The sequence below is a fragment of the Carassius gibelio genome, chromosome B16, assembly GCF_023724105.1.
Source record: "Carassius gibelio isolate Cgi1373 ecotype wild population from Czech Republic chromosome B16, carGib1.2-hapl.c, whole genome shotgun sequence".
Classification (NCBI taxonomy): Eukaryota; Metazoa; Chordata; class Actinopteri; order Cypriniformes; family Cyprinidae; genus Carassius; species Carassius gibelio.
In genome coordinates, this window is record NC_068411.1 from 29,462,427 (window position 1) to 29,483,281 (window position 20,855).

The 20,855-nt window shown below is 34.3% G+C and overlaps 3 protein-coding genes across 3 annotated transcripts; 1 reads left to right on the forward strand and 2 right to left on the reverse strand.

The window, feature by feature from the left end:
* On the forward strand, nucleotides 1-1,000 carry si:ch211-231m23.4 (free fatty acid receptor 2). Its single transcript, XM_052577589.1, has one exon. It carries the CDS (start codon nucleotides 1-3, stop codon nucleotides 916-918), a length of 918 nt encoding a protein of 305 aa, XP_052433549.1. The 3' UTR covers nucleotides 919-1,000.
* A 732-nt stretch (nucleotides 1,001-1,732) lies between these two features.
* Nucleotides 1,733-7,144, reverse strand: lim2.5 (lens intrinsic membrane protein 2.5). Its single transcript, XM_052577590.1, has 5 exons — nucleotides 6,895-7,144; nucleotides 3,638-3,830; nucleotides 2,393-2,542; nucleotides 2,177-2,311; nucleotides 1,733-2,096 (listed from the first exon to the last, which is right to left on the reverse strand). Exons 2-5 carry the CDS (start codon nucleotides 3,810-3,812, stop codon nucleotides 2,035-2,037), a joined length of 522 nt encoding a protein of 173 aa, XP_052433550.1. The 5' UTR covers nucleotides 3,813-3,830; nucleotides 6,895-7,144; the 3' UTR covers nucleotides 1,733-2,034.
* A 936-nt stretch (nucleotides 7,145-8,080) lies between these two features.
* Nucleotides 8,081-19,524, reverse strand: vsig10l (V-set and immunoglobulin domain containing 10 like). The gene is made up of 12 exons (XM_052577587.1): nucleotides 19,313-19,524; nucleotides 18,232-18,552; nucleotides 17,116-17,388; nucleotides 16,107-16,373; nucleotides 15,649-15,894; nucleotides 13,754-14,029; nucleotides 11,422-11,514; nucleotides 11,118-11,333; nucleotides 10,112-10,216; nucleotides 8,921-8,961; nucleotides 8,763-8,846; nucleotides 8,081-8,687 (listed from the first exon to the last, which is right to left on the reverse strand). Exons 1-12 carry the CDS (start codon nucleotides 19,359-19,361, stop codon nucleotides 8,625-8,627), a joined length of 2,034 nt encoding a protein of 677 aa, XP_052433547.1. The 5' UTR covers nucleotides 19,362-19,524; the 3' UTR covers nucleotides 8,081-8,624.
* Between the last annotated feature and the right edge of the window lie 1,331 nt (nucleotides 19,525-20,855).

Consider the following 20,855-nt stretch of genomic DNA (forward strand, 5'->3'; position numbering starts at 1 on the left):
ATGACGAACCAGTGGGTGATTTTATCCGTCTACATCCTGACGTTTCTGATCGGCCTTCCTGCCAATCTGCTGGGCATTTACACGTTTTTTAAGAAACTGGGTGACAAACCCAGTCCGAATGATATCCTGCTCTTCAACCTGACGGCTTCTGACTTGGTCTTCCTTCTCTTTCTGCCATTCAAGATGTACGAAGCCGCCATTGGAATGAAATGGTATTTATCCCAGACCCTGTGCTCCATTGCCTCTTTTGTGTTTTTCACCACCATTTACACCAGCTCCCTGTTGCTCATGGCTGTAGCCATTGACCGCTACTTAGGGCTGGGGTTTCCATTCAAATACAGACTGATGCGTAAGCCGCTTTACACCGCAGCAGGAAGCGTCATCGTCTGGCTGGTCAGCGCTGCCCATTGCAGCATCGTATTCATCACTGTCCACATGCCAGATCCCAATGCCACCCTTCCCAAAACAGTCTGCTATGAAAACTTCACAGAGAAGCAAAAGAAGATCTTGTTACCATTTCGACTCGAAATGTTTGTGGTTCTATTCATGCTGCCGCTCTTAGTTTGTATCTTCTGCTATATCAGCTGTATCTGCATCCTGTACAGCAGGCCTCATATTAGTAGAGAGAAAAAGCAACGGGCCATTGGCATGGCGTTGTGCACGCTCACCATCTTCTTAATCTGTTTTTTACCCTTCAACATGTCTCATCTGGTGGGTTTCAGCAGCAACGACAGCCCATGGTGGAGATACTACACGCTCCTGCCCAGCACCCTCAACACCTGTCTGGATCCATTTGTGTTTTACCTCTCCTCTTACACTTTCCGTGAAAGCAAAACGGTTTCTTTACTTAAGAGGTGGTGTATTAAACCTAAGAAGACCAAGGAGAGTGAAACTGAACTTGTGACTGTGGCAAAATGAACATCAGATATGACTTCATGCAAATTGCTAAATCTATTAATTAATTTAATTATTTTAAATACTCAAATACTCACCGTTTGGGGTTGCTACGATTTTTTTAAAATGTTTTTAATAGAAGTCTCTCATTCTCGCCAAACACAGTAAAAATCTGAAATATTATTGCAATTTAAAACAACTGTAGTCTGATTTGCTGTTTTATTAAAATACTGTGAATATTTAACCACTTCCTGTGGTGGTTTTGGAATTTATTTTTATTTCCGCCATCATGGAAAACCTAAATACTAAGGAATTTTACAATTTTTATTTTTAAGCCTGTAAAATATAACAGAAATGCCAAATGTTGAGAGTTTTTTCCTGATCAGTTTATGGACATTAATAATATTTGATACATTTTAAAGCAATAGAAATCTCAAATTAAAAGCCAAAATCTGAAGAGTTTCACCAAAATATTATAAATATTAAACTTTTTCCTATAGCTTAATTATGGATTTTGTCAATAAAATCTGAATAATACAGAAAGGAATTTTAAAATGAATCTACAACATAAACATTAAAATATTAATAAAACAATATTATTTAAAAATATAGATTTTTTTTTTTAAGTAACAGTGAAAATGAAAGTGTTTAATTACAATATTCTGCAGATTCTAAATATTTTGGAATTTTTCTTTTTTCCACCATCATGAAAACCTAAAAATATCAGGTTATTTTGAAATTTAATTGCTGTTAAAACCTCAATATAGTCATAGAAATGTCAAATTACCAGCCAAAATGTTGACCTTCCTTCACTAATTAATGTCAGTCAATAATTAAACAATGACATCGAATGAAGAGAATAATCAGAGATTTTATTTGAGATTTTGTATCGGTGCATGAACAATGATTCAGTTTCATTCAGGATTGTGTGATTTATTTCAATCTTAAATGTGCATCTTTTGGGATAGAGACTAAAGAAATCCTGAGGGAAAACCTGCAGAATCAGAACGTGACATATTCTATCTCTCTACCAATTTACACTGGTGCTTTTTTAAGTAAGATCATACTACCAAACACTTGCATATGCATGTTTAGACACTTGAGTGTTTGCTTGAGTTCTTGAAAACGTCCTCTTGTGTTTTAGCGAGGGGCGGCCACTCTGCGGCATTCATGCATCCTGTAGGCACACATGTAAAATATACCTGCAAAAACAAAACACACTTTCCATGAGACGTACAAGACTTGCTGGAGATCAAACTAAAAGAAATCCACCAGTACTGACCTGCAAAAAAGGTCATGAGCAGAGCCACCCAGCCCAGAATGTAGGACCATGAGAAACGCCAGTCACCGAAACGCTTCCCGAGGAAGTTGACCGTCACCCCGGTGTAGATGGCCATAGCGAGCAAAACAAAGAGCGCTGGAGACAAAAATGAAAAGTTCAGATGGTTTCTTGTGTTCATTATCTACCTGTAAAAGCATCTGGAAAGAAAAGACTTACTGGAGATAAAAAACATGATCCCTGCAGCGAAGGAACGGTTGAATCGCTCAAAGGCGGAGAAGTGAGCGAAGGAGAGGATGCCTGCGATGATTCCCGCAAAACACGACATCGCTGAGAGGATCATGAAGGCCCGGGTCGCGTTCCAGTAAGCTGCAATTAAAGAGAAACAAAGAAACATGGACAGTTTAGCTCAGACTGATGGAGAAACATGTTTGGACTTTAACAATGATTTGCACTAAACGTCACAAATTTGAGGAAACTGCAGGCTTTATCTTTGGAAGGAGGAAGTAAGTACGGCCCAACACTATTGGAATTGCTCAGTTTTTTGTCACTATAAATTAATCCCATTTTTGAGGTCCTTAAAATGCTTGAAATGTAATGAAACTTTGCACATGCTCCAGAAGTGGGGAAAATGTACATCTGAAAAAAGTATCATGGTATGACGTCCAAAACACAACAGGAAGTCTGTTATTTTTAAATTTCTCTGCATGTTTTGCCATTTTCGGGCACTGTATTTAAATAAATGCAATAAATTTGGTCAGTGTAATATAAAGCCCTTTGTGATGTCAAATCGAAAGAGTTTTCATTGAAGGCACTTTTTACTAGGTGCCTTTGGTATTGATTTTTATTCATTTAAATAACCAATTTACCAAATATCAGGGTATTGTAAAATTTAAATTTTCAAGGCTGTATACACACACACACACACACACACAGACACACACGCTGGTCATATAATTAGAATATCATCAAAAAGTTGATTTATTTCACTAATTCCAATCAAAAAGTGAAACTTGTATATTACATTAATTCATTACACACAGACTGATATATTTCAAATGTTTATTTCATTTAATTTTGATGATTATAACTGACAACTAAGGAAAATACCAAATTCAGTATCTCAGAAAATTAGAATATTACTTAAGACCAACACAAAGAAAGGATTTTTAGAAATCTTGGCCAACTGAAAAGTATGAACATGAAAAGTACACACACACACACACACACATACATACACACATATATATATATATATATATATATATATATATATATATATATATATATATATATATATATATATATATATATATATATATATATATATATATACACACTGGATAATAATTTTTCACAGTTTATGTGCATGAATTTAGGGTAAGACTAATGAGAGAGCGTGTGTGTTAAGGAAACATGTCTGAACACAGTCAGTGCAGTAAATAATATCTTGCACTCACTCACCGATGCTGTCGGTCTGCGTGTAGCACTTGCCAGACATGCAGTATCTCCACAGGCCCTGGTGAGCGAAGCTGCCAGACAGTCTGTACTGCATCCAGTAGTCTGTCGCCAAGGAGACCACCAGGAGGATGTTGCCCACAATGGCACAGAATAAGCCTCCTCCCATAAAGCTGTACATCCTGAGGAACTAAACGCACTGACAGACACATTACAGTCAAACACACACACAGAGATGCTCATCATGCACAATATACACAGGTCAAGAACTCATAAAACCAGAAGTTCCAAAAGAACCATTTTTGTCTGCACAAAGAATCTTTAAATGTCTCGTTCTTAAAATGATTTGAAGAAAACTGTAAAAACATTTTTCCACTTTAGTGCAGTGGATGGTGAAAGTAAAAAAATTTGGACTGTATTAAAACATAAATATACCATAATATATTTTATATAATGCTATCAGAAATTTAGTAAACATGTTTACACGTTTCTCCAAAAAACAACACTACATGTTTTTTTTCTACTGTGAAATGTATGGAAGCCAATTTCCTCCACAAGAAATAAATAAATAAATAACAAAAGGTAGGTGAGATTTTTTTCCTCACAGTTCTGACTCTTTTCACACAATTGTTTTATAAAGTACAATTCTGGGATGGGGACACTGATATGTTGTCACACACAAACACACAATTATGAGAAGAAAGTCACAACTGCAAGATAAAAACTTGTAATTGCAAGAATAAAATCATAATTGAGAGTTTATAACATTTCTGACCTTATTTCACATAATGTCGACTTTATTTATAACATTCAATTGCGAGTCAGAAAATTAGTCAGAACTCCCAATTAAAAAGTTGCAATTAGTTTTTACAATTATTATTTAGTCGCAGAAATGTACTTCCGTTTTAATGTGTGTTCCGCGTCGCAATTTTAGTTTTGGGCTTTGTGACTCCGCCCACTGCTCATTTAACCAATAGGATGGAAGCTGGGTCAGATATCACAGATTCAACCCGACATAAAAAGCATTAGCATCCATCTAAAAAAAAAAAAATTCTATGACCAGAGGAATATAAGCACTGATATATCAACCCAACAACAAAGTTACAGGCTCGTCGCCTGCTGTTGTCAATTGTGCTTGTTCCTGTTGCATGTCCTCAGTCTGACAACCTGCGTGAGCGTGTTTTGAAGGTTATATTAGGTTAATAAATATACTTTACTGTCTCAATGCCAAAATATAAAAAAACTATATAAAATGCGCTTTCTTAATGTAAAATATTTCATGTATTTATTTTCTTTAGATTTTATTTGTAGTTTGTAAGATTAAAGTCGGACATCATTAGTAGAATGTTCAGTATTTAAAATGTAACAGTGATGACACATCATCAAAATATTTCTAAAGTGAATTGTAATTGTAGACTATAATTAATGTCATTTCAATAATTGACCTTGTATTCCATAGACAGGTATATATATATATATGTATATATATATATATATATTTAACATTCTTGTAGCTCAAACAGCAACATAAAGGTCATGTGTTCGATTAGCAGGGAATGCATGAACTAATAAAAATTTGTATACAGAATCCAATAAGTTGCTTTGGATAAAAGCATTTGTTGAATGCATACATCTAATTTTAAGGATTAATTTAAGGATATGCTGTGCACAGCTGTCATATCAATAGCTCAATTAAACAGAACCTTTGAAATGTTTTACATTATTTAACTATTTTGTATTTTCCTTTATAAAAAGCAAATGTAGTGTGCATTGATCACATTCCTCACAAAGCCAGACCAACATCATGGTTGTACATGCATTAGCAATTTTCCTATGTTTTCACAGTCCACACCACAGTTTACACAAGCAAAGCAGCATCAGTTACTCATACATCGGAACATGTGACATCATTACTTCACATAAAGGACCAAACACCATTTAGCAAGCCAAACTGCAATGCCACAAAACAACATGTAACGTAATAGAGCTGGACAACAAACTCATGCAAAACAGCACAGGGACAACAAACAGTGTGTACCAAAACTACAGTAATACCTGGAGAAATGCACAGCTATCATTAGGACATCTACATAAGAGCCTGAATGCAGATGCATCGAACTTCATTATATATGGTTGCTTTTGAAAAAGAGCAATTCATAATGTGACACAAGCATGTTGCATTCTCAGTATTGCCACAGAGGGCGCTCTAGCACAAACAGTCTAAATATGTGAAAAATCTGTATAAAAAATGTTGAATAATATTACTAAGATATATATATATATATATATATATATATATATATATATATATATATATATATATATAAGATATAAGATATACGTGTTATTTTTGCTTGTTGTTATATGACTAATGCTTAAATATCCTGCAGATTAAATCTGTATAAACACTCATTCTAAACTTCTGCAGACTTTGTTAAATGCATTTCAACATAATGATTCTGCATGATGGCACAACATTGCCTGGGACACTGTTTCATATACGAATAAATGTAGTTTTTAAACGGAGTTTAAATATTATATAAAAAACAAAACAATAAGTTTATGCATGTGTGCATCCATCTCCTTTCATTAAAGCAGAACAGAATAATGAATAAATGAACAAATATGTAAATGCCAAAAGGCTATTTTTTTATTATTATTTAAATTTCTCATAATATAATTTGTAATAAAAGTTTTTGTCTTCAGAAACACTTTCATTAAAAGTGAAATTCTCACAACACCTTAAAGGTTTTTAATAAAGTAAAAAAAAATTAAAACAAAAATTAAAAATATATATTTTTAAAGATAACACTTTCATTCCTTAAGTTTTAGGAGTTCTATTTATTTAGATAATAATATAGTTTGTAATTAAATATGTTGCTTTTAATAATAAAGTAATTTTCACTTCCAGTATAGACTTTTAAAAAGTTTTCATTAAAGTAGAAATTAAACAAAATAGTTTTTAAGATTAGATATTTTTATTTTTGATTAAAACTTATTTTCAATCCCAATTTATATGTAATTTCTAATGAAAGATTTTGCATTTAGTTTTATAAAAGTTTTTACAAAAAGTGAGACTTTTGTTCACCACTATACACAAAAAAAAATAAAGAGGATTACATCTTTTCAACCATTACATTTCAAGACTTTAAATATGGTTTGCCAGTTTGAAGGGCCTTTTCACTAGAAACTGATCACATTTATCCTGAAAACCATCACAAATGTGAATTAATCAGTGACCGAGATGTCCGAGGGAACCTTACCTGAGGTCTTCAGGAGAAAGGAACCTGCTTAAGTATTGATCTTCCCAGAGGGGAAAAGAGAGAAAGTGGGACCTGCAGCGAGTGTAACGTCAAAAGGACCCGACAGGCCAAATTCCAAAAAGTTATCCTCTCTGCTTTTCTGTCGATGGAGGCAAAATCCTTTAAAACAGGCTACACAGAACAAATGCACTTGAGCTTGATGCTGTGGGAGCCACGTGACCGCTGCACGCCGGCCGGGTCTGCGCTCGGGGTTTGGAGGGGGAAGGCTCTTTTTGTTGTTGTACTGGCCGTTCTGGAACCGTGATGTGCAGAGGCTTGCAGTACTGCTGCGATGTCAATGCAACATGCTGAAGCGCACACTTTCATTCAGCCGTGCATGTGGTGACACACTATGAGTGGACACATTAGGATGTCGCTTGTGCACATTTTCACTCACATCACATGTCCAGGACTCTCTTTTGATTTTGATGTGATAGATGAGAGTTTTTCAACGGCTTTAGTAAATGTTTTTATGCATGAGAAAATACTAATGTGGCTGCTGTGCAGTAATAAATTAATGCAAGATCAGAAATCCTCTAGTAGAATTGACCACATTTTGAAAAATATTTTTAGAAGTGGTATATAAAACCAAGATCAGAGGATGTTTTACAAGACAATTCTATTTCAGTCTATTTGCAACGAAATTGCATGTATAATTCAATGTTACGTGATGCTTCTTTGTTATTATTTGTTAAATCTACCAATTTCTGAATTAAAAAGTGCTTCTGGTTTTCAGTGCATCATATTATTTTTGTCTGATCATTCAGAGGGAAAAAAGTTTGTATGGAAGAAAAGTTTAAAATTAGGTTCAGAAAAAATATTTTATATTCCAGGAGGATTATTTAAAATGTTGTTTCTTTCCTTAAAAAAAATCCATTAGAGAAATGAAGTCCATTTCATTCATTAAAAGAACAGATCTATAATAGGTACATGAATATTATTTGATTTTTGATCATTTGATAAGAAATGTGCAAGTTCATTTTGAGATCTCTGACTTTTTAATCGGAGCAAAATTTAACACATTGCTCAGACTCTGAAACTCCAGAGGAGGCTACTGATTTATTAAGAAAAATTACATTATATCAAGTCATTTATTTGATCAAAAATTCAGAAAAATTGTGAAATATTATTACAATCCTAAATAACAGTTTTCTATTTGAATATAGCCTATAACGTAATTTATTTCTTTGCTGCAAAGTTGTATTTTCAGCATCATTCCTCCAGTCTTCAGTGTCACATGATCTTCAGAAATCATTCTTAAAAGCTCATTTGCTGCTCAAAAAAACATTTCTGATTATTATCAATGTTGAAAAACAGTTGTGTTACGTCATAGTTTTGTGGAAACTGATACATTTTTTTTCAGAAAGAAAAGAAAGTTCATAAAGAACTAGAAATAGAAATCTTTTAGAACATTATTAATGCCAATTTTGACCAATTTAATGCATCAATGCCGAATAAAAGTATTCATTTCTTAACAAAATTAGAACTTATTTTAAAATAAATGATACAGTTTTGATACAGTGCTCACGTGTGAATTTAAAATAAACTTGGACAGAATAACAGATTAAATGTTGCTGGAGTAACTGTGGTGCTCACGTGGGTGACACAGGTTCGCGTCTGGGCTGCAACATGTCAACAAATGTCCTGGATAAGGTTAAAGGTTACATGTTGGTGAGCTCAGGCTCTCCGAGTCAGACAGTGGTGGCCATTCTCACGCTTGAATTCACAGACGGCAGATGAGCCGATCGTTCAGGCTGCAACACATGGAAGAACAGTCAGGAAACACAAAAGGATGTCACACATCACTGAAGCGGAGTCAGTGCACGTACCTGCTGATGTCTGTACTCCGGCGGTGGTTTCAGTCTGGCTCTCAACAGACGATGAGGGTTCAGGGTAGACTGAGAGAAGACGGCCTGAAGAGACGAGAAAGACACTTGAGAGAACATGAAGAACAAGCTCACAGTAACAGATAAACAGCCTCCTTTACCTTCTCCACTGCTCTCGATACAGGATACCTGGGGACTCCATCTGAGGAGGAAAACACTCATTTATTAGATTGAAGAAGCTGCATTTGAAGCCACGGCAAAATGCAACACACGTCGGTGACTGCCAGGGTTATTATTGATTAATATTGAAAAACAAAAACATAAAAATTGTTGCTTAAAAATAAAATAAAACAATTTCTTACATTTAAAATAAGAACTTTTATTTCAGCTAGTTGCTAAGTATAACTAAAACCAATTTAACCAAAACATAATAAAAACTTTTTACAGGCATTAAAACACACACGCGTGCACACAAAAACAAAAATAATAATAGTTTTATATATAATGTATATAAGTTAATGAAAGCAGATAATATGAAGATGAAATCTAACTAATTTCTACTAAAATAACTCTGGTGACCACACATTAGTTTATTTATTATTTTATGAAGGCAGCAAACTGCTATTAATTTATTACCAGAAACAAATGCAACTAATTTAATTAATTTTACTATTTTTTTTATAACTACACTGTTATACTGTATTTTTTGTATTATTATTATTCTGAATATTAATTTTAATAAATTGATATATTTATTGTACACTGCTATGAATCATTGTCCTATTTATAAAAGCAATATGCATATGGCTTATAAACACTTTGCATAAAGGTCCTAAATAACATGTTGGAATAATTTTTTGCAATTGAATCATTCTGAAATTCAAAGTTTATTTTACTTGATATCTAAAAACATTATGCATTGACTAACTGTAGATTTTGGAGATTGATTTACTTGGATATCAACTGATCAGCATTTATGCATTTAGGAGATGATTTATTTAACAAATAGAAAATTCTGTAAGCATTTGCTCATTCTCATGTCGTTCCAAACCTGCATGATTTTCTGTCTTTCATTGAACATAAAGGAAGATATAATGAAGAATGTTAATAAAAAAAGAAAACAGCTACTGGTAGCCATCGACTTCCACAGTATGCAAAAAAATACTGATGGCCATCATTCTTCAGAATATATTTTGTGTGTGTTTAGAACAACTTAAATGATGACAGCATTTTCATTTTGAGTGCATTCATGGAATATGTTTAGCCAGACTGAATTGAACCCATGACACTGGTGTTGCAGGCACTATGCTCTACTAATTGAGCTTTAGACGGCTGGATGAAGCATCACTCACCACGTCTTGCGCAGTAGATGAAGGCCAGCACAATGAGGAGGATGAGAAGAGCGCAGGGGACTCCAGCAGCGATCCCAGCGATAGCAGCTCCACTGAGTCCAGCAGCTGAAACACATCAACAACAACCAGCTTCACAAGACTTCAAGAACACTAATTAGGGCAGAATTATGGATCAGTTTTATTTTAATGAAATAATACTTCTGTTTAGAAAGGAAACATTAAATTGCTCAAATGTGAGAATTTATGATACAAGACAAGATTTCTATTTCAAATAAATGCTGTCCTTTTAAATTTTGTTCATTAAAGAATCCTGTTTTCAATACTGATAATAATCAGAAATGTTCCTTGAGCGGCAAATCAGCATATTAGAATGATTTCTGAAGATCATGTGACACTGAAGACTTTAAAATGAACAAAACATGTATTTTAAACTGTCCTAATATTTCTGTTTTCTAATTGTTTTCTAGTAATTCTGAAGCATAAGAAATGCATTTCAAAAACATTAAAAATCAAACTGATCCTAAACGTTTGAACGGTAGTGTACATAATTTACTTACATTTATTAAATTTACATTTAGGCATTTAGCAGACACTTTTATCCGAAGCGACTTCCAGTGCATTCAGGATATTCTTTTTTTTTTTTTACTGTGTGCTCCCTGGGAAATGAACCCACAAGCTTTTGCATCGCTAATGCAATGATCTACCACTGAGCCAGAGGAACTACTCAATGCATTACTTAATTACATATGCATCATTCTGTTTTTCCTGATCCTTATAAATGCATTTATTTGTTTTTGTTTTTCCTGATTTTCTGCTCACATGGAAAATCAGCAAAAAGGTTCAGTTTTGTTTTGGGGCTAATGTATTTTCTTTTTACTGTTTACTTTCAATCAATGGTACTTTTGGACTAAAGAGTTGTTGAAGATCATTATTTTCTCAAAAGATCAAGAAACGTTTGATTCCTTATGGTATGAGCCGTTTAAAGCTTATTTGTGGTTCTCGTCACCTGGTCCAATCCGATGTTGCTCAGACTGTTCTCCTGCGGTTCTGCCGGCTTTAGGGATGATTCTGATGTAGTACGTGGATTTTGGGTCGAGTCCTGAGACGGCGGTTGCTCTGGTGGAGGCTGGCTTCGATTGGATGGTGCGGAAGTCTGATGCGATGCTGAGTTTGGGATGAGATGGGATTGAGAGCTCTGGGCCCTTCATCTGGATATCAAAGCCTTCAAAATACAAAGACACTTTTATTATGCACTGATATGATACTATTTGTAATTATTCACAAGCAGCATGTTAATAATTAGCATTTACCTGTAATAACGGAGGTGAGAGGAACGTGCCACTTTAGAGTTACTTCTGTACGATCACTACTCAGGAAAACACTCGAATTTGAGATTTGAGGGCCTTTTTTAAAAAACAAACAAACATAAAAATCCCTGTGCATTAATAGGATGAACAGAACCAGGGGTGGTTCTAGGGTGAGTGGAGATCCTGGGTTTAGCCCAGAAAAATCCATGTATGTGACGTTTTATTATAATAAATCAGAAATATTTACCTTGTTTAAAATATACAAAACAACAAAAACAAATTTAAAACATTTTATTTAAAGTATTGAGGAAAATACATTTGCTTTTTGCAAACAAAAATTAAGAATTGCAAAACAAATGAAACAGCGAGAAAACAATGAATTTGCAATTAATATTTTTCATGGTAATATCTATTAAGTTATTTGCAATGCTGCTTTTATTTTGTGTGTCAGTGTAGTTTGAGCTTGCAATACCATTTTCCCTTTGCACTTTACTTTTCTGCACTCTCTCTTTGTGGCACTGTTTTGACGTGGGGGTGGAGTCAAGGGACGGGGGCGTCTACAACATGCCTCCCTGGAAGTGACGTCATCGGCCCGAGACGCAGCTTACTGATCCAGGTCATTTGAGTCAGTTCGGGAGTTCGTAGTGGGATCGCAAATCATTTGAGTCAGTATGGGAGTTCAAAGCGGGTTCGCGAATCATTTGAGTCAATTTGGGGATCGCGAATCATTTGAATAAGTTCGGGAGTTCGTAGTGGGATAGTGAATCATTTGAGTCATCTGACTCCAGTTTGGGAGTTGTAGCGGGATCGCGAATCATTTGAGTCAGTTTGGGGATAGCAAATCATTTGAATCAGTTCGGGAGTTCGAATCGGTTTCGCGAACCATTTGAGTCAGTTCGAGAGTTCGTAGCGGGATCGCGAATCATTTGAGTCAGTTCGGGAGTTCGGAGCGGGATCGCAAATCATTTGAGTCAGTTTGGGGATCGCAAACATTTGAATCAGTTCGGGAGTTCGAATCGGTTTCGCGAATCATTTGAGTCAGTTCGGGAGTTCAAAGCGGGTTCGCGAATCATCTGAGTCAGTTCGGGAGTTCAAAGCGGTTTCGCGAATCATTTGAGTCAGTTTGGAGTTCGCAAAGTGAAGTGACATTCAGCCAAGTATGGTGACCCATACTCAGAATTTGTGCTCTGCATTTAACCCATCCGAAATGCACACACACAGAGCAGTGAACACACACACACACACACACACACACACACACACTGTGAGCACAAACCCGGAGCAGTGGGGCACAAATCATAGCTGTATATGGATAGGCATTTTTAACTAATTTAGTAGCTAGTTTTAATTACGTTTTCCACGCTTGTTTAGGTGTGAAATGTGAACTTTTTGTTTTAATGATGTGCCTTTTAACAGTATCAAGTATATTAAAAAACTAAACAAATTGTGCCTAAAAAGTGCAAGCATCTAGGCTAATGTAAAGTTACATGATGAAGTCATACTAGTGCGCGTGTGCATTTTGAGTGTGTTCTTTCACTGCATTATTCGGTGTATTCAAATTCATTTATGAATGCATGTGAATGATCACAAAATTCAAGATATGAACCCTTTGTGCCAAAAGGGTTTTTTCTTGTCATTATAGAACCTTTTTAGCATAAAAGGTTCTTTGGAGTTGAGTAAAGAACCCTATGGTTCTATATAGAACCCCAATGATCCCTTTCTTCTAACAGTTTGTTGTTACAGCACTAACTTTCAAACTATTTTATTTCAAACCAAGTCTCTTCTGCCCACCAAGACTGCATTTATTTGATTAAGATTATACATAAAAAAATTGTAATATTGAGAATTATTATTAAAATCTAAAATAAGCATCTTCTATATATATATATATATATATATATATATATATATATATATATATATATATATATATATATATATATATATATATATATATATATATAGCCTATAGTAAGATGTAATCTATACCCATGATGCAGTGCTGAATTTTTTTTAGCATCATTCTGAGTCTTCTGAGTCACATGATCCTTCAGAAATCATTATAATATGCTGATTTGAAAACAGATGCAATGCTTAATGCTTTAAGGAAACTACGACTTTTAATTAATACAATGCATCCATGCTGAAAAAAAGTATTAATTTCTTTAAAAAGTAAAAAAAAAACTCCCAAATTTTTAAATAGTAGTGCAGGCAGACAAATTGTGCCTTCAGAAATCAATATACATTGTGTGTGTATGTGTGTTTATCAGTGGTATAGACTTTCGGAAGGTCGAAAACCCATTATTGCTAATGATAATCTAGAATGGATCCATACCCAGTAGAGTAGTGTCCTCAGTTTTATTGCCGAGAGGGTTGATGGCTGTGCAGGTGTAGGTGTCGAGGTCTGTAGTGACATTAAAATCATGAATGAACAGTTGAGTTGTGTTTGTACTGATCTGGTATTTGGGCCCAGTTTGCAAGAGGTTTCCATCCTTGACCCAGTGCACAAGAGCTTGAGGTGTAGCTTTAGCAGAGCAGTGAATCACAACCAATGTCTGTTCATCTTGACTCGTGCTGATTAAAATTACTGGGAGAAAATCCACTGGACCACCTGCAACATAATGCAATGAGATAATCTAATGCATCCTAATTGAAATGAATGCAGTGAACAATTTGGAACACTCTACATAAGCAACAACACAAATAGCACTTTTCATCTGAAGCAAAATGTGTATAAAGCGATCCCATAATGCATTGCAACACTATGTGAACAAAACAACTCAAAGTGGTGGATAAATATATAAATAATAAATCAATGCATAAGAAAGAATAAAAATAAGAAAATAAAATACAAATAACAAGGTATAATCCATTCAGACTCATTAAAATGTTTATTGAAAACAGTTGCATTGGTTTTATTAAGACTTTTATTTCCTTATTTATTTATTTGTTTAATTATGTTGAATTTGTGCAGGTTTGGGCCTACGAAGTGGACGGAGTAAAATAAATGTTGATTATAATTATTATACAATTTGTATTTTTTGCTATGTATATTTAGGCTTATTTGGGGTATCATGTAGTTTAGCAACACACTTAAACCAAAAATGCTTGCTATTATTGAAATCCAATCAGTTTATTAATGCGCTATTTGAATCACTCATTTCAGTTAAAATACAGTCCATGTATGAGAGCTATTTCTACAAATAATATTCATCATAACTACATATGAAATGTTAATAATTCTGAACTAACAAATAAATGTAACTTGGAAACTTCCTTAAAATATATGTTTTTTTTTTCTGAATGTATTAAGAATACAGTATACCGTTTATTTACCTTACCACTTAAACTTTTTTGAACAGTAAGAATTTTTTTTTTTTTTTTTTTTTTTAGAATTCTCTTCTACTCAGCAAGCCTGCATTTATTTGAACCAAAAGTACAGAGGAAAACAGTAAACATTTTATAGTTTTACTATTTAAAATAATTGTTTTCTATTTGAATATATTTTAGATTGTAATTAATTCCTGTGATTTCAAAGCTGAATTGTTAGCATCATTCCTCCAGTCACATGATCCTTCAAAAATAATAGTAATTTTCTGATTTGCTGCTCAACAGACATTTATTATTATTACTACTATGTTGAAAATAGTGTAGTATACTTTTTTCAGGCTTCTTTGATGAATAGAAAGTTTAGAAGAACAGCATTTATCTGAAAAATAAATATTCTGCAACATTATAAATGTCTTTATCATTACTTTTCTTAAAAAAATAAATAAAAATAAAAATGAAAGACTCCAGAAAAAAATTGACTCAACAGTTTTAAATATGGATAATAATAATATTATTAATAATAAAGTTTCTTGAGCAGCAAATCAGTATATTAGAATGATTTCTGAAGGATCATGTGACACTGAAGACTGGAGGAATGATGCTGAAAATACAGCTGCGCATCACAGGAATAAAATGCATTTTAAAATATATTCAAACAGAAAGCACATATTTTAAATAGTAAAAATATTTCACACTATTACTGCTTTTGCTGTATTCAAATAAACACAGCCTTGGTGAGCAGAAGAGAATTCTTTATAAAAAGAAAAATACAAATCTTTTGACTGGTAGTGTACACTAAATAACATTCCCCATAAAATTACTCCACAATTCCAAATATAATTAATTTGTAACTTAAGTATCAATATTTCAAACGCCAGAAAGAAACAGAGCATGACTTACGAGGAATGACACTGCATTGTGTCTGAATCAGAGGATGCTCGGCTTTACAGATGATTTCTCTTCCGTTTAAGCTCTGAATGTCATTTACAGTCATACTGTAATTGCTGTATCCACTGGCATTGGCACTCAGGCTGGGAAACGACACTCGCGCTTCCGGAGCGCCACCTGGCCACAGACAGAGGAACTGCAGCGCTGCGCCTCCATTCACAGCCTGCACTGAACACAGCGGCCCACCACTGGGAGACTCTGACATGATGGAAAGAAGAAGAGAAATAAAAGCTCTCTACTGGCTTCCTTAAACCCTGTTTACTTTGTTAAAAAATACACATAGTCTTGAATGACTCACGGCTTTAACAAACACAGTCAGGAGAAGAATATTTACATGATGCACAACATCCTAACATGCTGGTATTCCCTTATTTTGCTTACAAAAGGACATTTGAGTTGCAAACTCCTACCATAGACAACTATAGTGATGTTTCTCTGAAGTGTCGCCTCAGTTCTGGTGTTGATCATCACACAAGTATAAACGCCGCTTTGACTCGTCTTAACATTGGGGAGACTGACTGTTCCTGCTGTAGACGATGCAATGGACTCGCCATTGAAAAACCATGAGGCAGAGGGGGGCGGTTCACCCTCGGCCCGACAGGAGAGGAACGGAGACTCGCCCGAAACAAAGACTGCTTTTGTGGGACTGACCTTGAGAACTGGCGTATCAGGTCCATCTAAGAGCAGCCCAAGAGGGAAAATAAGATGTCGGAAATGAAACGGGCTACTGTTGGGAAAGCCTCTTAAAGAAATAGTTCAGGCAAAGATGAAAATCCGCTGGAAATGTGCTCGCCCTACGGTCATCCAAGATGTAGGCGAGTTTGTTTCTTCATCCGATTTGGAGAAATGTAGCACTCCATCACTTGTTAACCAACGGATCCTTTGTAGTGAATGGGTGCCGTCAGAACGCGAGTCTGAACAGCTGATAAAAACACCACAATAATCAATAATTAAGATGTTTTTAACTTCAAACTGTTGCTTCAGGTCAAAATATGAGTTGGTTTTCCAGAATAACATTTCCTCCAGTGAAAATCTCCTGTAATATCAAGATCCACTAAACCATTTATGTAGAGCTGTTATGGCTTGTAAACAGTGCTTGATCTGTGCAGATTTCTCTCCTGATTCAGAAACAATATAATGGACTCATATTTTAGCTGTGAGCAATGTTTTGAAGCTAAATCGTCTCAATGGATTTAACTGATGTTAACTTGAGTGGTGTGGATTGCTTTTGATGTTTTTATCAGCTGTTTGGACTCTCATTCTGACGGCACCCATTCACTGCAGAGCATCCGATGGTGAGCAAGTGATGCAATGCATTTCTCCAAATCTGTTCCCATGAAGAAACAAACTCATCTGAATCTTGGACGACTTGCAAATTTTCATTTTTGCCTGAACTACACGAAATCGCTATATACTCACACAGCACTGTGATGTTCCAGTGTTGCGTCTCAGAGCTGAACGGGTTGGTTAGTAACACAGCGTAGCGGCCCGTGTGGTTCCTGCTGGGCTGGTTTATAGTGAGGTTCTTCCCGCTGATGGAATAATGAGATCCATTTCTTAACTGGAGTCCATTAAAGAACCAGCGCACCTCTTTGGCCTCCCCTTGCATTGTGCTGTAATACAAGGTAAAGCTCACTTGACCCTCAATGGCGTCCCCTGGATCACTGTGCAGGGATACATTCATGATGATATCTATTGAGACAGAGATGCAAGCAAACAGAGATACATGGAAATTAATAAATCACATTTACCAGCTCGAACAACATTTTTACAACTAAATGTTAAAAGACACTAATTAAAGCTCTTTTATGCATGTGTCATTAACAATAGCCAAATTATACATCAACAGTGTTTAAAGCAAAATAAGTGCATTAAAATAATTGAGTCACTTCACAAATATATAATGAATGTTTGATTGCATTGCCTTCCTCTTCATAATTAAGAAACATAACAACATAAAATCATTAGTTCATGTACATACCAGTTTTATTGTAGTACCTTTAAAAATGTACTGTACATTTTGAATCTGGTTTATATTAATATATTCTGTTCTGTGTTTTGTCCTAATCATGTTTTTTTTTCCTATAAGTCTATTAAGCTTAGTTATATTTCAGTTTTAGTGAAGTTCATTGTTAAACTAAATTAGAATAAGAAATATTGCCTTAGCAAATGGCTGAAATAAAAAAGTCAGTTAAAGTTTATTTTAAAGTAACAATATTTGTATTAAGTTTTAATTTTAGTTTTAGTTAAATATAATAACCCTGGTACATGGTAAGTTTTACATTTATCACTTACTGTATTGTTAAATCAGACGTTTTTTTTTTTTTTTTTTTTACATTTAATAAGAAAAATATTAAAAATGACACTTTTTAATATTGAAATAATTTACAAATAAATCAAGAATTAAATTAACTAAAAACTGACAAGGTTGCCAGGTACCTTTTTTAACTATTACCACATTTTAGTTTTTTGGCCAACCAGGAATAATTACTGATAAGTACAGATGCTCTCAAATATAATCTTATTAATACTCACCATAAACAAAGAGGTTAAAAGTAGCGCTGACCTTTTCCTCCCCAATATTATTCATTTCCACAGTATATGTACCATTATAACGAAGCGACACGTTTATGAAGGTGAGGGATCCATTGAGTTCTGGTTTTAAAACGCCTGAAGCAACACCTGAAAGTGAGCTGTTACCAACGGTCCATTTGGCAACCAGAAGGTTTCCCTTAAACCACATGACCTCAGGATGAGGGACACCAGCGTGAGACACACTGAGGGTCACATCGGAGCCCACAAGAGCTTCAACGGATACGGGTCCCTTGGGTGAGATGCTCAGATCACATACATTACCTACGAAAGGAGAGGAACAAGCAATAACTGATCATGCAAAACTCTCTGACGTGATTTTAAGGCGGTTGCAAACATGCACAAAGAGCATCTATGATTTTCTATTTTCTAAATATGGCTTGAGATCACTTTACTTTACAGATCAACCCTGGCAGGATTTAAATCAACAACATTTACATTCAATTACTTTAATCACTACATGCAAATGTGATTTTTTTGGTTATATCAAAAACATTTAGTGCTCTCAACAAAACACAGATTAACTTGATGATACCTAAATAACTATATTAAGATATTATTAAAAATATATTAGAATGGAAATGGAAATAAACTAGAAGGCTTCAAACACAAATGTATAAAATTTTACAATAAGTTTTTGTTTATTAACATGAACTTATACTGCATTTATTAATATTTGTTAACATGAATTTCAACATTTACTAATGCATTATTAATATCAAAAGTTGCATGTATTCTATGTAACAGTTTTAATCAACTAACATTAACAAATTTTAATAAATGCTCCAAAATTAGTGTTTTAAGGATCCTTTAAAGAATCTTAAGGTTTTACATGTAATTTTACATGCAAATAAATGTATTGTGTGCATTCTTTTCATTTTTTGAACACCAATGCTATTATAGAAGTATTATATGTAGTAGTAGTAGTAGTAAAAAATGAAACCTTTTTACTCAGTTTAAATTATGTTAGAGTCTGTAATTGAGCATAAAGTTAATATATATTTAAAGATTTGATTTTACTTACCTGTAATGAAGACCAAAAGCACAAAAAACAAACTAAACAGCGTCTGCATTTCGCCAAACTCACACTAAACCTGTAGGTCTGTCAGAGTTTTCATTTTGATGATGAAGGGATATTCCTCTGATGGTGAACAGGTGCGAAATCACTCAATATCCTCCATACAGGTGAGCTCTACCTGGACAAAACATCCCATCAGTCACTTCAGATCAATGTATAACATAAATAAACCTCTGTTCAGTCCATGTATAATCAGAAAAATACGAATGCTCATTTTGATTTGACGTACAAAAGAAGTTTGAACTGCATTGCACTGTAAGAAGACGGTGTGGAAGCAGGAGTGGGCGGGGCTTCGCCTCATGGATTTAAAGGGATAGTTTCATATTTCGCCTTTATTTACTTGTTCCAAACCTGCATGAAACCCGCGTTCACGGTAATTTCTATAACTTAGTGAAATGACTAAAACGTCATTGTGTTTCACTGTAGAAAGTATGAAACATGCTGGTTTACAAGAACAACGTGATGGTGAGAAAATAATGACAGGATTTTTTTTCTTTCTTTTTTTGATGAACATCAATCCCTATAAACAAAAACTGCATTAAAAACATACAGTCGATTATTTTGTTTTAATGAAGGTAGCGCAATTATTAGACTAAAAAAAAAGAGTTCTTAATAAGAATTACAATTAAGATAAAACAAAGAATTAAAATGCACAACCACAAAAAAAAAATCAAAAAAAAAAAAAAAAAAAAAAAAATCAAGATATTTCTTATTTTATTTCACCCCTTCAACCTACAGTGTATTTAAAAAAATCTGAATATATGAGGAAGCCTAATGTCAAAAGCGTGATTTCTAAACCTGTAAAAGTCAGGTAAATTATTAAAATCTCAATGGACAGTTTTAAATAAAGATTTAAAATAAAATATTTTATAGTAGTTTGGGGTTAAAAATTATGTGTAAAACCATTGCATAGTAAAGCAGGAAAATTGGCATTTGAATATTGTTGTGGAAAATGGAGTACAAAAAGTTAAGAACTCTCAAAAAAAATAAATAATAATAATTATATATATATATTTATATATTGAAGCTTTCTCATCATTGAGTGCTGCTAGGTTATAAAAAAAACTGTCTTCAGAATGCCTTTGAAGAGTAATGAGTCACTGAAGGAGAAGTGAGATGAAAGATAAAGAAGTGACCCACTGTGAGATTACCTGATGTCTTCATTCAGCGGAGCCCACATGCTTCCCAGTACTGCCTCTGTTTATCAGTAAACCAGACCGGTGGCACATGATAACACTGCGGACATCTGTGTGTTTCCATGATCATATCCCCACACAGCAGGTTAGACGAGCTTGAAAAGGACAAATACACGCTGCCCAGTACAACAGAACTGATCTTCTCTGTTGGAAATGGGACAGCGAAACGTATTTTAACATTGCAAACACGAGCCTGCAGCTTTAAGAGTGGAAAAACAACATCAAGATTCATTGCACAGATAACCCCCCCAAAAAAATATTAATGAGGCTACAAAAAAATACAAATAATAATA

What these genes read in the sequence shown, in the direction of transcription:
- si:ch211-231m23.4 (XM_052577589.1), top strand. Translation starts at nt 1, where the DNA reads ATGACGAACCAGTGGGTGATTTTATCCGTCTACATCCTGACGTTTCTG.
- lim2.5 (XM_052577590.1), bottom strand. Translation starts at nt 3,812, where the DNA reads ATGTACAGCTTTATGGGAGGAGGCTTATTCTGTGCCATTGTGGGCAAC. An exon ending in GATCATGTTTTTTATCTCCA is followed by an intron (nt 2,312 to 2,392) that starts GTAAGTCTTTTC and finishes TTTTGTCTCCAG; the next exon opens with CGCTCTTTGTTTTGCTCGCT. An exon ending in GCTCATGACCTTTTTTGCAG is followed by an intron (nt 2,097 to 2,176) that starts GTCAGTACTGGT and finishes TTGTTTTTGCAG; the next exon opens with GTATATTTTACATGTGTGCC.
- vsig10l (XM_052577587.1), bottom strand. Translation starts at nt 19,361, where the DNA reads ATGCAGACGCTGTTTAGTTTGTTTTTTGTGCTTTTGGTCTTCATTACA. An exon ending in CATCACTATAGTTGTCTATG is followed by an intron (nt 15,895 to 16,106) that starts GTAGGAGTTTGC and finishes CCATCATGTCAG; the next exon opens with AGTCTCCCAGTGGTGGGCCG. An exon ending in TGAGGACACTACTCTACTGG is followed by an intron (nt 11,515 to 13,753) that starts GTATGGATCCAT and finishes TTTTTAAAAAAG; the next exon opens with GCCCTCAAATCTCAAATTCG.